Here is a 14730-nt window from a genome sequence, read left to right as displayed (position 1 = left end):
CCACATCCCCTCTTGCATACACTAAGCAATAATCACATTGCTCTTCATTTACTCACAGATCACAGTTTACAGTTGGCCATCTTCTGTATATTGTTAAAAATTGGGAACAAAAATCTACTGTTTTGCAGAAAATATCAACTAATCAGAGGTAAATGAGATAAAAATAAAGCACAATCTTCAATTAATGTTTGACTGATTACAATAAATCTAATGTTTTGTAGAAAATATAAACTAATCAAAAGTAAATGACATAAAAAATACAGTAAAGCACATTCTTCAATTCATGTTAACTACTTTTCAACACTGAACCCTGAACACTTTCCCTAAAACAAACAGTAAAATCTCAGGACTTACTTGTCCAACTGGAGTATTTGTGGACATCCAATTACTATCAATAAAGCCTTAGCACGAGTAACTGCAACATTGAATCTCTGTAAAGTAAACAGAACTCCTATATATATCTTATGAATCTCTGTAAAGTAAACAAAACTCCTATATATATATCTTGCTAAATCCTTACCAACAGCAAAACAATTTTTTAAAAAGCAACTTTGAACAGCATGCTTAGTTTTACACAGAAGTACTGAGTACAGGCATAAAGTCTCCTGAATGTGACTTATATGCTAATATTTAAAATAGATATTTAAATACTACTTGAGTACAAGAATACATTCACGTATGTTTATTAATATAAAAAATATAGAAATTTACTCATAAAAAAGCTATTAAGAACAAATATAACCTAGCTTAAAAAATGTTTCTAAGATGGTGGCTGTAGTTTGTCATAAGAGCATTACTGCTTATATTACATCAAGATTCCAAACCCCTGTCAGCTAAAATATGATGTCAATGCCATGATATTCTGGCAAGAGAGAAAACAAGTTTATTTAAAATCAAATTTACCAATATTCTGGCAAGAGAGAAAACAAGTGTATTTAAAATCAAATTTACCAAAAACTCAAAAGTTTCTAAACATAGCAAGACTTAACTGATTAACTCCTGTCTTAAATATTCCAGACATAAAAATAAAGACAAACTTGTTCAAACCAAACTATATTAACATAAGGGGAAATTCTACGACTGATCAACATTGCATATTTTTATTCTGCAAATACTGCATTTCAATTATTACAGCAAACCTCATTTTTGCAAGACAGAAGACACCACTAAACTGCTTCATTTCACACGTGAGGTTTTCTTGCCATAATGCTCTCAGTTTAGTCATGGACATGAATACAGAAGTTCCCTTCACTACACTTCAATACATTATTAGATTCACGTCACAGACTTGCTTAAATTTGTTACTAGGTGCATTGTGCCTACAAGTCACTTGTCTGATATTTTGTACAAGTTATTACTATAATTTTCTTTGGCATTGACAAGGAAAAATTAGGAAATTTTGGAAAGTTGTAAACTGAGATTATTAAATTTTATGGTATCAAATGGCTGGAATAAAATAAGACAGGTCTCAAAGATTAACTTGGTTTGGACATATGAAGAGAAGCAATGAGGAACAAAAAGGTACAGGTTGAATCAAGAAGAATGCCTGCGACTAGTCACAGTGAACATGGATATGGTCATTAGGAACTAATCACAGTCCTGGAAACACTCATCACTAACTTGGGTTATGAAACCATTTAGCAAGGAACTAGGTACAGGATTCTAGCCAAGGAGCCATTCAGCTTGACTGGACAAGACATTATTTTCAGAACTAATACATGGACTGGAATCCATTCACTGGAGGACTATGAGAAAGGGGAAAACTGCCAACATTCAGGTCACAACTATATTGATCACTCTTTACAGTGTAGAAAGGCACCAACCACTATTGGGAATAAACAATGACAGCACTAATTACTCTTGGGATTATACATATGCAGTCCACAGCCCTTAAACATTAACTAGAAATTTCCCTCTACTTATACCTTCTCTGGGACAAAAACATAAAAATACAAGTAAATAAGTCTTTCAAAGGCACCGAGAAACGAAAATGACTCTCATGGAACGGAGCTGAAGAGGTCCTAGAAAAAATTTTCATGCTGTTTCTTCAAGAACAAAACACACTACTAAAATCTTACCTTGTTGATTTTACAGTCAACGGGATTAAGGAACATTTTCTTTGCAGACGAATACCCAGAGAATAATGTCACAATTTGAAATCCATATTTCTCTGTCTTGCAACCATAATCACCATCTCCTGATATCAACTAGAGTAAACCTAAATCCATGTTCCCTACACCTGAATCTACAAACTCTTGAACTATACTGATGGAATCTTGTTGTTTTCCTTACCATTCTCTTATATAAACTACAGTCATCTTCAAAACAGGGTTGGGATTTTTGAACTTACTTTGGGATTTCGTAGAAAACCTAATTTGAAGATCTCATCAAAGGAAAGCTGATCTGATGAGGCACGTACAGTTGATATTATTATCACTCTTCTCTCATCTCCTTGGAACTCCTCAGGTGAGCCTACTTTTATGTCCTTGGCTATTCTTGCCTTGCCCAACTGTTCCCTTATCTGGTACACAATGAATAAATGAATTTAAAAATACGATCAATTAACTAACACATGCCATGAATTCTTATAGAATCCAACCAAATATATAACCATTGTTTAAAACTGCGACTTACTATACGTTCTTGAGTTTTAAGAGGGCATAATCACTTCAAATCAGTTTTTAAATATGGTACTATCCAGGATGTCAAAACATTTTTCGGCTTAAAAGTTTTAAGGTTTAATACATACACTCACAGAAAATACCATAGTAATGACAGTTTTTCACTTCCATCATCCTAAGATATTTCAACAACAGGGATAATTCAAACTTCAACAACAGGGGATAATTTGCCATACTTGATAGTACTTCCATATACAGGTTCCCTACATTTATGACATTTATGAGTTTTTTGTGACTGTTCATCACAGATGACTTAACCCTGAAAATAATTTAAAATTTAAGCCTGTAAATGCCACAAGATATGAATATATACAATAATTATTTTCTATTTCATCTCCAGAAACTTGGGAGAGGGGATGGGGGCAAGCAGTGCTACCTGCCTGCCAAACAAGGTCAAACAGCACATATGACCCATACTGAGCAAATGAAACTGCTCACTAATTTTTTTTTTTTTGTGAGCTACGTTATTTTTGTATTATTTGTACTGTGTGAATAATAAAAGCAAAAAGATACTAAACACCTTCAAGAAACTTTGGTAATTTCAAAAAACAAGTTTTGGCTGAAATTAGTTATAGGCAGCAATGATGGTTGGATATTAGATAACAACACAAAGTACTTCAAGCACATGTCAGAGATGGAATACTAAGCAAGAACATGGGAATAGCCACAGTATCAATGTGATCTTAAGACTAGTTGGAATGGCCACAGTATCACCGTGACCTTAAGACTAGTTGGAATGACCATATTATCAATGTGATCTTAAAACTAGTTGGAATGGCCACAGTATCAATGTGATCTTAAAACTAGTTGGAATGGCCACAATATCAATGTGATCTTAAGACTAGTTTAAACCAGAAGTTCTAAATATGATTTAGGAAACAACATAACCAAAGTTCTTGGCATTTCATAAAGTGTCTAAGCATAATGCACTTGCCTGACCTACAGATATCTAATGAACACCATACATGGCCCAATCCTTGTATAAAGACAATGTTAGTAAATGACAGCTAAAGAGAATGTGAAAACTTCAAATTACAGCAAACATCAAGTTTGGGAAAAAATGAGTTATGAAAATTTGTCACTGATGTAAATGCTATGTGAATATCAGTGAGAGAGAGAGAGAGAGAGAGAGAGAGAGAGAGAGAGAGAGAGAGAGAGAGAGAGAGAGAGAGAGAGAGAGAGAGAGAGAGAGAGAGAGAGAGAGAGAGAGAGAGAGAGAGAGAGAGAGAGAGAGAGAGAGTTGACTTAGAACTAATGAAAGTGACCAATGAAAGATGTCAAGAGCCTAAAAATGCCATGAGATGACTATAAGGGTCTAAAAAACTATTTCTTAAACTCCCTAGCAATCTTCGTAATATTTTTAATACAATCCATGAGTCAATGGTCAAAAGAAGTACTGTCTTCTCATAAGTGAATCAAATCTTACAGAATAAATTTCACTGGCAACTGTCACAACTTTACCTTCTCTACTTGTCTCCTGTAAGGTGTGATTATTCCAATTTCACGACCATGTATCTTTGGATTTCGAGAATCCAGCAGCTTCTTTGTGTAGTCTATTACACATGATACCTGTTTGAAATAGACATACTTTATAATAAATATACATCATCAAGTTTAAGGAAAACTACATTACCTAAAACCTCTATTAAAATTCATTGTCTTCATGGAGGCCCTTTTCTAAAACTGTTTAGTTACAAATTAGTTCAATAAGACCACTTATGCTACTGTAATGGAAATTTTATGACAAATTTTTAGTTAATTTGTATTTTTCATAACATACCTGCAGTCTTAACATTAGGATAAACCTTCTGGCACCAGCTGGAAACCAGTAAAAAAAAAAAATACAATTGTATATGCAAGGAATTGGTGGCTTCTGGCATCTGTCGGTATCTCATTTTAAAAATGTAAAAAATAAAGGCCAACCATCAAACAGAGAGGGGTCTGAAAAGGTGGGGCTTCCCTGGCAATAGACGTCTTCAACAAGGTGGGAAAGTGAGCCTGTGAAGAGTATCCTTTAATCTGATACTAATTCCAGTACTTCAGGTCCAAATAAGACAACTGATGAACTAAACCCAGGAGCAACAACCAGCCATTTGCATTACCCCATCCATATGAATATAATCTAAGGGTCTGGCTAAAGGAAGCTTGAAGGTTTAAGTAGTGGAACTGCAGCGTCCCTATGAAGGGTGGTTGTTGAAGGTCTGGACACAGGTTGAGAAGAGCAACCAATTTTGAAGATTTTACACACCCAATTAAGGACCTCAAGGAACAAAATGCTAACCTGCAGAACAAGCAGATCTTCAGCATTATCAGAAAAGTTAATAGTCTCAAAGAAGTCATCAAACTCAACTCTCTTTTGAACAGAAAACAAGAGCAGAAACAAAGCTGGGAAGAACTAGAGGTACATGAGCAATAAGAATCAGTACATAACTTGAGCAGAGCTAGTGCTTTAGAGTACGCAGACAGGCAACGAATCCTAGAGGAAGCAGTTGAGAACAATAAAGGATACTGGCATAACTCTGTCACAAGCGGCAAGCAAGAAACCAGCCTACAACCAAGCTTGAAGTTGCAGGTAAGCTACCAGAAGTAGAGGAGTGGACAACAGGCACCAACAGCACTGGGGAGGTCAAGAACACTGGATATGGTGGCAGCATACCAGAAAAGACTGGGCTGGAGAAGGTGCAATGGTGACAGCATACCAGAAAAGACTGGGCTGGAGAAGGTGCAAAAGTTGAAAGCAAAAGAGTCTATGAAATGGGGGCCCTGGGCTACCCAAAGCAATGCAGGCACTAGGGAGCTGATGCAAACGAAACAGCACTGGTACATGATACACTGGAGTGGGATAAACAGTAAGAGTAGCCAGGGTGGTGGGAACCCAGCACTGCACAAGGTCAAGGGATCAAATATATAAGCACGAATGACTGAAAACAAGGAAGCAGTAGAGGTGCCATGGGTATCCAGAAACTGGGAGGCAGTTATATACTGGCAGTCCCCCGCTTACAATAGGCATTGGTTAACAGCGTTTTGGTGTTACAGCGCTTGGGTAGCAACATTGTTAACTGGATTTTCGGCACTGATCTCCGGTTAACGGGGCCGTTAAGACATTAAGAAGGTATTTCGGAGCCGATCTCCAATTAACAGCGCCATTAAGTGAGGATTTCGGCTCTGACCGGTTAACAGTGCCGTTAGGCGGGGTCTTCGGCACTATTATCGGTGATTTTCGGTTAGCGGCGCTCAGCCAGGGACGGAACCACCACCACCACCACCACCACCACCACCACCACCACCTCCTCCTCCTCCCCTCTCCCACCTCCTCCCCTCCCCAGCGGCGCTCAGCCAGGGACGGAACCACCACCACCACCACCACCACCACCACCACCACCACCACCTCCTCCTCCTCCCCTCCCCCCCCCTCCTGAAATGCACTTACCTCTAAAGGATTAAAGAAACTTGGAGAATTTCCCTCCCTCTGATCTTTTCCTTTCACTCCATGGAAAATCAAAGGGAAATTTCTCTTAGGTAAGTGTTCCCAGTTGCACAAAGAGTTGACCAACACCTGGTCACCACATGACTGAAATTGAGAAATTTAGGTTACTTAAAATAAACATTCAACTAGTACATAGGAAATTAAGTACAAACCTTATTGTATTAGCTTTAAAATAAATCCTATTGCATTTGGACTAGGAACAAACGTGAGTAATAAGTCTGCAGTTAAAATTTTTTTCTAAATTCCCTGCTGAAATAGGGGCAGGGTGTCATTTACCCATACAGTACTTATACATCACCAAATACCATAATCACTAAATTACTTAGGAACAACCAATACACACCTTCAATTCATTGTTGTAAAACATTTCATTAGACTCTTTCAAAATATCCTTGTGCGATCTGTAGTTATTCAGCAGTTTGGTTACAACTTGTCTGTTATGTTGATTGTGCTCTGGCTGATAGATGGGTTTTTCCATCAGCCTTTCAAGATATGATTTATCTGAAAGATACAATAAAACTATAATTTCTAAAATTCACCACAATAAACTGGTCATATGCCAATGTCTCAATACTATAACCAAGAAATAGGCACTCATAGCATGGTAAGAGGCTTGTTTCAAGGGCATAGCATTGCCTATGACAAGTGCTCAGGCAGTAGGCTCTTCCATGTTCTTTTTGAATGCAGGTCAAGTCAGAGATTACCACTATGAACTTCATACACCCCAAGTACAGACTCCTCTACCTACATACTTTGCAAAATATATAAATCTGGATTTATATGGCTTCAGAAAATACAAAAAAAAAAAAAAAAAATCACAAAATTCAGCCAAAGCATGAAAATTTATAGAATACAAACTGACTCAAGATATTAGAATGGCACGGTAGCAAACAACTTTCCGCTTTGTCGCCAATGTATTCACCATGGACAGCTTGCATGGTTTCTTTAAATCTGACAAGGGTTTCAAAAAACTGGAAGAACAGACACTAATTTCCAGCTACTGAAAGATTTTCTAACAAAAATTGCTAAGTTATTGTTTATCATCAGTCCGTTATTTCTTTGTTAATAATTTTACAGTACATTTATGTATTTTATGCTCTACCAAATCTCATGTTAAAAATGATCACAGTTGTGTATGTGAACCATGGCCCATTGTCTCGATACATTTTGCATGTTGGTTGTAACATGCATATTTCCTGCATATAAATTGTCCATCATAACTATATTTTTATACTGATCATTTAAAATTACATATATATCATAGTACACACTATACTAGTATTTTAAACTACAGTGAAAGATTTTTAATGAGGTCACTGTTCTGAAGTTCATCAGCCTGTAACAAAGCACATATTTTTCTGTTTCTTATTCATACTGACAAAATATGAATACAAGGCAGAATGTTCTTGTCAGCATTTTAAGGTGAGTAATGAGTTACTACCATATCACACATATTCATATCTAATTCAGTAGTTATGACATAAAACCCATAACCTGCCATCACAGTCAACTTATTCAAACAAATGCACATTAATATCTTGGTACATGAGACATATTAGAGGCCATCTGGTGGGTATCTTGGAAAACAGCTGCCATATTATAATCTTTGAAAGCTTTTAGAAATTTTTTATCAAAATCTAATAAAAAGTACATATTTTAGACAAATTTCAGACGTGTATAAGTAACTGAATACCTTAGACAAATTCAGACGTGTATAAGTAACTGAATACCTGCGTGTCCGCTCTACAACTGACCCGTGTGATTGAATTTCTTGAAATTTTCCAATATCTTTTTATTAAGCATTAAACTTGGCTTGGTTCAGGTTTCCTTGAGATTGCCTTTGCTATGAGTTCCTATTACTTTTGTTTTTTTTTAATCGGTTTCAAAGTGTTTAGTATTAAGTAATTCCCTCAAATAGTGGTAATAATTAGTGTGTTAGCAAACTTGTTTTAAGTACGCTTCAACTTATAAAGAAGTTTTTAGCTCCATGCCGTCACTGTTGTTGACGAACTCTCTCCATAAACATGGACAAATATTTATCAGGTAACCACACTCATACAGTTCTACAATTTTCAACACAACTAGTCAAATGGAAGGCTAAAAGAATTATCAATTTATCACTACCATTATTACTAAGCTGTTTAACCACACCAACAAGTTCAAATACTTAACTCTCATATGGTTGGTCAGATCAAATTACAAACTAAGGACACTTCAGAGCATATCACTTTTTAAAGTTATGCACAGTTTGCTGCATCAGCTTTTTAGAAATGTTACGGTATTTCCTTACCTAAGCCATTGCTGGTAAAGAGCTTTCCACTTGAAAAGCATTGCTGGTTTCTTATGACAGGGCCTAATTGATATGGATCCCCAGCAAGCACAACCTGGCCATCATTTTCAATTATACCAGCTAGAGCTGCAATGCATTCAGGCTCCATAGCATGCCCACACTCATCCAAGAATACATGAGTTATGTGTCCAGGTGGGAAAGAAGCAGATGCAATTCTGTAATTAAAGAAAACGAAAAGATGCAAAACAAACTAATAACACACTCAAACTTATGAAATCCTGTCACATGAGTGATAATGGAAACAAAAAACAAAAACAAATTATACTTGCAAAATTCTTTGAACTTCATGCTGTAAAACACTTGCAAATGCACAAATAATGCCACAAAAGGATGAAGGGCAAATATAAAATGTTCTCTTTATATGTGAGCTCTTAAACTGCAAAATTCTTAGTGGTGCTAGATAGACTTAGAATTATAAAATGTGTCTTGATACACACATCAGTTTTATAGTATGCGAGCCCATCTTCAAATGTGAGGAAAAAATTATAAAAACTTGAATATGGAAGCCTTCTTTGAAAAGAAGAACCAGTAAAATAGTAAGTCATGCATATGTTAACCATTCATTAAAAAAAAAAAAAAAAAAAAATCAGCTACAATTTTAAGCTGGCCTAGCCTAAATCACACACATCCTAAGCTGTGCCAAACCAATTATCAGTCTACCAACCTACATGATGTACAATAATTACTGAACATTGCAAAGTGATAAATGAATTGGCGGTGCACGTAAACAACTTTATCCTTTTCACTTTCTATAACAATAAGAATTGTGGCTACATCACCCTGTGGCTACATCAGCCAATCAGAAGTCTAAGAAGAGAAAAAGTGGCGAATGCTGAGAGGCAGCAGATTAACCTCATTATAATAAACAGCATCACCATCACCTCCAATGCGTATGGCACAGAGGGTCTCTGTGAAATTCTGCCACTCATGCCCTTCGATTGCATCTCTGTGAAATCCTGCCACTCATGCCTTTCCATTGCTTTTTCTTCCACTAATCTACCCTTATCTTCAGCCTCCCTTCTCACAGCTCTCATCCAAGCAGGTCTTTGTTAAGCTTTCCAAATCTGGTGCTCACAGGAGCCAAAAGATCATAATCACATATTCTTCTCCCAGGTGTTGTGTGAAGGACATGTACAAGCTATCTTTACCAGCTTTCTTTTATGAAAAACTTTAATTTTACATGCAATAAATTGCTTTCATTTACTGAAATAACCACATTCATGTGTATTTTGTTGATTATGTTTACAACAATCACACAAAACATAAAAGTTACACTGCAGATAGTAATAATTGTTGCAATGTCATAAATGCAGTGAATGTGTAATACAATATCATCCTTTTTTTAACACATTTTACAATAAAATCAAGCACATCAAGATTAAAAACCATCCCAATATAGCTTTTGGCTCTTCCATAACAAGATTCATATTATTATTCAGATGAACCCTATTCATATGAAACAAGACCAAAGGGGCCACTGACTTGAAATTTAAGCTCCCAAAGAATATACAGTAGGTTCACTCGAAAGAAAATTACACAAAGTAATGGGAAATACAGAAAGAGGAGATCAGTTATTAGTAAACCACATAAATCAACATATAAATAAACAAATAAATAAATAAAATAAGTAAATTATTAAAATATAAATAAATAAATAAATAAAATAAGTAAATTATTAAAATAAAAAGGAGATTTATTAAGCTAGTAATGCATTGCATCTTCATTTGAACATCCGAAGTTCCAATTACACGACATCCTCAAGGAGGCTGTTCCAAAGTCCAACGGTGTGAGGAATAAAGGACCTCTGGAACTGAGGAGTTTGACAGCAAGGCACATTTACTGCAAACTGGTTCTGCTATTCAGCGAATCTGGTTGCTCTCAGCAGGGAAGGGGGACCAGAGATCAATTATGAATGTGAAAGATCTGTTAAAATATAAATTACAAAAAATTGACACACAGGAGACCATACATCATTGGTCCCAGTCATAACTGTTATAGGAAACAGAAACCTACCACCACAAACCACTATATCTAAAAGATATAAATCTCTGGCAGAAGCAGATATCCACACCAGAGAGGAGTATTCCAGTCAAGGAAGGACAAATGATCTAAAACAGGTTGCACTGATTTTATAACTGTTATAAATATATGAAGCATTCCAAACAATACCTAACTTTCTTACAGCATTTGCTGAACCTTTCATTAGAGGTTTCTCAAAAGTAAGATGCAAGTCAAAGGTTCATTAGAGGTTTCTCAAAAGTAAGATGCAAGTCAAAAGTTACATCTAGAACAGTTAAAAGCTTTAGACTCATTCAGCAGAGTCCCATCCACAAGAAAGGGAGGATGGGGTGGAAAATTTGTACAAGATCTGCTCATCGATTGTTTTCATTTTTTGGGAGTTCAGCCTCATACCCAACTGAATACACATTTCACTGAACCAGTCCATGTCTTGAATAATGGTGAGGGCAGCTTCACTTCTCATAAGTTGGAGCCTTTACTAAACCAACATGTGTTGCATCATCAGCTACTGAACATCGTTTTCCAGGCCAACAACCATATCACTTGTATACAATAAAGATAACAGTGGACCAAGACCCATTTATATTTTACCTATTTTGTGTACTGAAATATTATTATTAACAGCGCTGTACTGTTTGTTTTTAATTTTTTTTTTTATTCTTATAGTACTCAGTAACATGTATTACATATGCAGTAATGACAAAGGCTGCAACCTAAGAGATAACAACCATGCCCTTCCACATCAAAGGCATTTCTCCTAATTACATATGTTGGTTTCTATTTACTTCATTTTTAATACACCTACGTAACTTGGAATAGAGTAATCCATACGCAATAATCACAAATGGAAAATAGGCAACCAGACTTGGCATTATGTCACCCATATACAGTTAAACCTCGCTTTAAAGGACCCAGAAACAACAGACATCAGATCTGACGGACAAAATCCGGCCAAGGGTAGTGGCTGCTACTGTTAGCGTTTACTCATGCACTAACCTCAACACTGATGCGAAATTAGAATGTATCATATATTTCAATGTACAAGACGACCTTTAGATAAGACAAGGTAAAAAATTATGGCACATTTTCATGAATTTATCTCATACCTGTAGTACAGTATAAGCCGACTGATTAAATTACAAAACCATCTGTGTATATGCTAGCTTTTGCAACAACATGTAACTTATGAAATACTGGTTATGTAAATAACAAATGCTGTTTTACTTACTGTATCCTTAGAAATTCAATATAAATGAAATAACAAAGACGATTCTATATCATGTTTTTCCTAAACATGTCACCTAAAAGGGAAACATTGTGTTACTTATGTCTCATTGCCAATCACAAACCCCTAACAATACGATAATGTACGATAATTGTTGTACATAATTATCATTCACATGACTGAATTTTTCTAAATAGTTATTTACCACCAAAATAATAATGAGTTTTTAAATTCGATGTTTACATTTTGTCAACTGAGCTTGCATAGAGAATAGGCTATTTTTTATTAAGATATGCCAATAATACATAAGTAGAAATGGCTTTATTATCTTTACTATCAGTTTATTTTATAATGTGAATCTTTTCATATATGTCGTTGGTTATCGCACCTAGGCTGAGGCTAGCCTACCGATAAACATCACTTAGGACACGGAAAAAACAATGCTTCACTTTCAAAGGTGACCTTCCCCAACTATTAGTTCGTTCAAGTGAGGTTCACTATATATTTATTCCTGTAAGAAGTATTATTCCTAAATTGTGTATTTCGAAGATTTGGGGCATTCTATCAATATTATTCTCGCATTTTACAAGAGCAGCCTGTGTTGCAAAAACATGAAAAACAAAAGGTTGAAAAATTACGCTAAACACAATTGCACAGTAAAACCTAGGCTTACAGCCATAAAGCAAGGTAGATATTTCAATGATTAAAGTTATGCCATTTTATAAAAATTCATTTACATGTGAAAAGGAGCTACGCTACCAAATCTAGAACCTAATTTTCATTGGTAACTTTTCATAACTAAATCTCAAAATAAGCTAACTTCTTTATAAGACTCTTTTTGGCACAAGAAAATATAAGCACAGTGCACCCGACACTAAAACTACGGAACTTCTAATGAATATAACCTTCTTATCTATACCGTGAAAATAACCGCATACTGCAAGCATTGCCTTCTGTTACCTTAAAGGGTAATCACCCTCATTTCAATTTGAACTACAAACTTTTACACAAAATGAAAGTTTAACATCAATTTTTTCTTACCTGGCAGCAGTCACGAATGTACACAAAATTATGCGATACCCCTTTATTGCACTGTCTTCCAAGTTGTAAACAGAGTCATTTTTCACATTTGAGATTTCCAGCAGCTCTGATGGAATAGTGTTGCTGAAAGCAAAATGTAATATGTCTTATAAGCTTAAAATAGGAAAATGTAACACGTCGTAAATCTTAACATAAACTACAATATTTTTATACTGCATATGTAAAAGAACAAGGGAAAACTTGGACTTATGATTGAAGTACAATTATTTTCAACAATACACTGAACCTCAAAATGGAGTAAGCATTCCCTACAAAATACACCTATTTCCTTTTATTGCTTGAAAAAAAATAAAAATTTTAAAGAGCTTTACCGAATTATGTTTATTACGCATATGACCTTATGAGCAACAAATTATCACTGAACTTCTTTATTTTTTCTGCGTCTCAAATATCCATACCACAGCCTATTTTTAAACCTTTTTCACACTTTACGATTTACTTAGACATGAGAACACTATGTAAATCAACATGTTAATGTATAGATAAATATATTTACACATATAAATAGATAGCAACTTCTTTCTTATTACCATTCAACAGTTACAGGTACTCAAAAAGAGTTCATGATGTAGAAATAAGTCATGACATGTCACTGCTTTGCTTTGGATTACTTACTTGTTTTCAATCATTATGAGACCACACAGGTAGAGCACTATATTATAAGAGAAAAGTTTTCAAGAACTATGTGAACTATGACAAATTAAAAGAAGGAAAAAAAGATTCTGAACAAAGTCTAAACTGGAAAGATACCAAGTACCTAAGAGTTCAACTGAACAAGAAATCCCAAGTTCTAGGCGAGTTTTATCCTTATGATTTAATTAAATTTCATTTGCTTCATATGTTTCCTGACTATGACTGCACCCTTTCTATGATTTTTGACTGTTGCATCTGTTTACTAGGTATGAAAATATAGTTAAAATCTATATCCCTGAGATGACAGTAGGAACTCAATGAAGCTCTGTCATTAAATCTGTCGTTACAAAAAATATTTTGCACTGTAATTTTTTTTTACACAGTTAAAAAACGGTTGACTTTCCAAGTTTCCTAACAGGAGAATTTTAAGTATTGGCTGAGCAATGACATAAAAATTTGAACCAAATTCCTTTGAATGCATATGAAATTTTGAAACAAATCCCCTTGACAATAAGTCCAGAGAGACAAATACATTATAATGGGGGGCTTACAACGTTGGCCTACTGCTTTAATTAAATACACAGATATTTTTATAACACAGACAATGAAGTAGATAATATTTACCTCCTTGCGAAGTGGGGAGAGCCCTTGACAATAACAAAGCTTACTACATCAACAACTTCTATATCTCCTTTATGAGGACTACAAATTAACAATAAGTGTAAATTCAAGGAATGAAATTATGGCTTCAATGACTCCTACAACCCTGGAAAATACTTACTAAGATCTAGACTGCGCATGCATTCGAAGCATCTGGGCCTTGGGGACATGTTCTAATAACCTCTTTGCAATAAGATCAACTGCAGCATTTGATGGTGCTGCAGCTAACACTCGACTGCTGGGCAAGCGTCTATGAACCTAAAAGAAAAGAAAGTACTTATTATCAAGCAATAACAAGAACTAAAGACCATCAGAATCGGTTAAAGTCATTCCCAATTCAATTTCTGTAAAGTGAATATGACACATCTGGATTATTATTATAATTATTATTACTATATTATTAACCAGACCATTGAGGTAAACATTCTCAATTCCGTTAGGGCTAGCCCAAATACAAAAAGAAACACACTTTTAAAAGTTATTATTAAGATAGTTTAAACAGACCACTGAGCTGACTATCAGCTCTCATAGGGGTGGCCACTTTTACAAGTACTACCCTTCAAGGGGTACTGAT

At 35.3% G+C, this 14730-nt stretch overlaps 1 protein-coding gene across 3 annotated transcripts in view; it reads right to left on the bottom strand.

Moving 5' to 3' along the window:
* Window positions 1–14730, bottom strand: part of LOC136830737 (putative helicase mov-10-B.1) — a 61165-nt gene that overhangs the window by 10568 nt on the left and 35867 nt on the right. For all 3 annotated transcript variants that reach the window (XM_067090546.1, XM_067090544.1, XM_067090545.1), the window contains exons 14-21: window positions 14278–14414; window positions 12804–12926; window positions 8459–8673; window positions 6512–6669; window positions 6112–6252; window positions 4143–4250; window positions 2351–2521; window positions 355–431 (exon numbers count right to left, since the gene is read on the bottom strand). In XM_067090546.1, coding sequence (XP_066946647.1) covers window positions 355–431; window positions 2351–2521; window positions 4143–4250; window positions 6112–6252; window positions 6512–6669; window positions 8459–8673; window positions 12804–12926; window positions 14278–14414 — 1130 coding nt within the window. The remainder of the gene's footprint in view (window positions 1–354; window positions 432–2350; window positions 2522–4142; window positions 4251–6111; window positions 6253–6511; window positions 6670–8458; window positions 8674–12803; window positions 12927–14277; window positions 14415–14730) is intronic.

The sequence above is a fragment of the Macrobrachium rosenbergii genome, chromosome 47 (assembly GCF_040412425.1).
Source record: "Macrobrachium rosenbergii isolate ZJJX-2024 chromosome 47, ASM4041242v1, whole genome shotgun sequence".
Taxonomy (NCBI): Eukaryota; Metazoa; Arthropoda; class Malacostraca; order Decapoda; family Palaemonidae; genus Macrobrachium; species Macrobrachium rosenbergii.
Note: the sequence above shows the minus strand (reverse complement) of the source record. Positions and strands in the feature narration are given on the sequence as shown.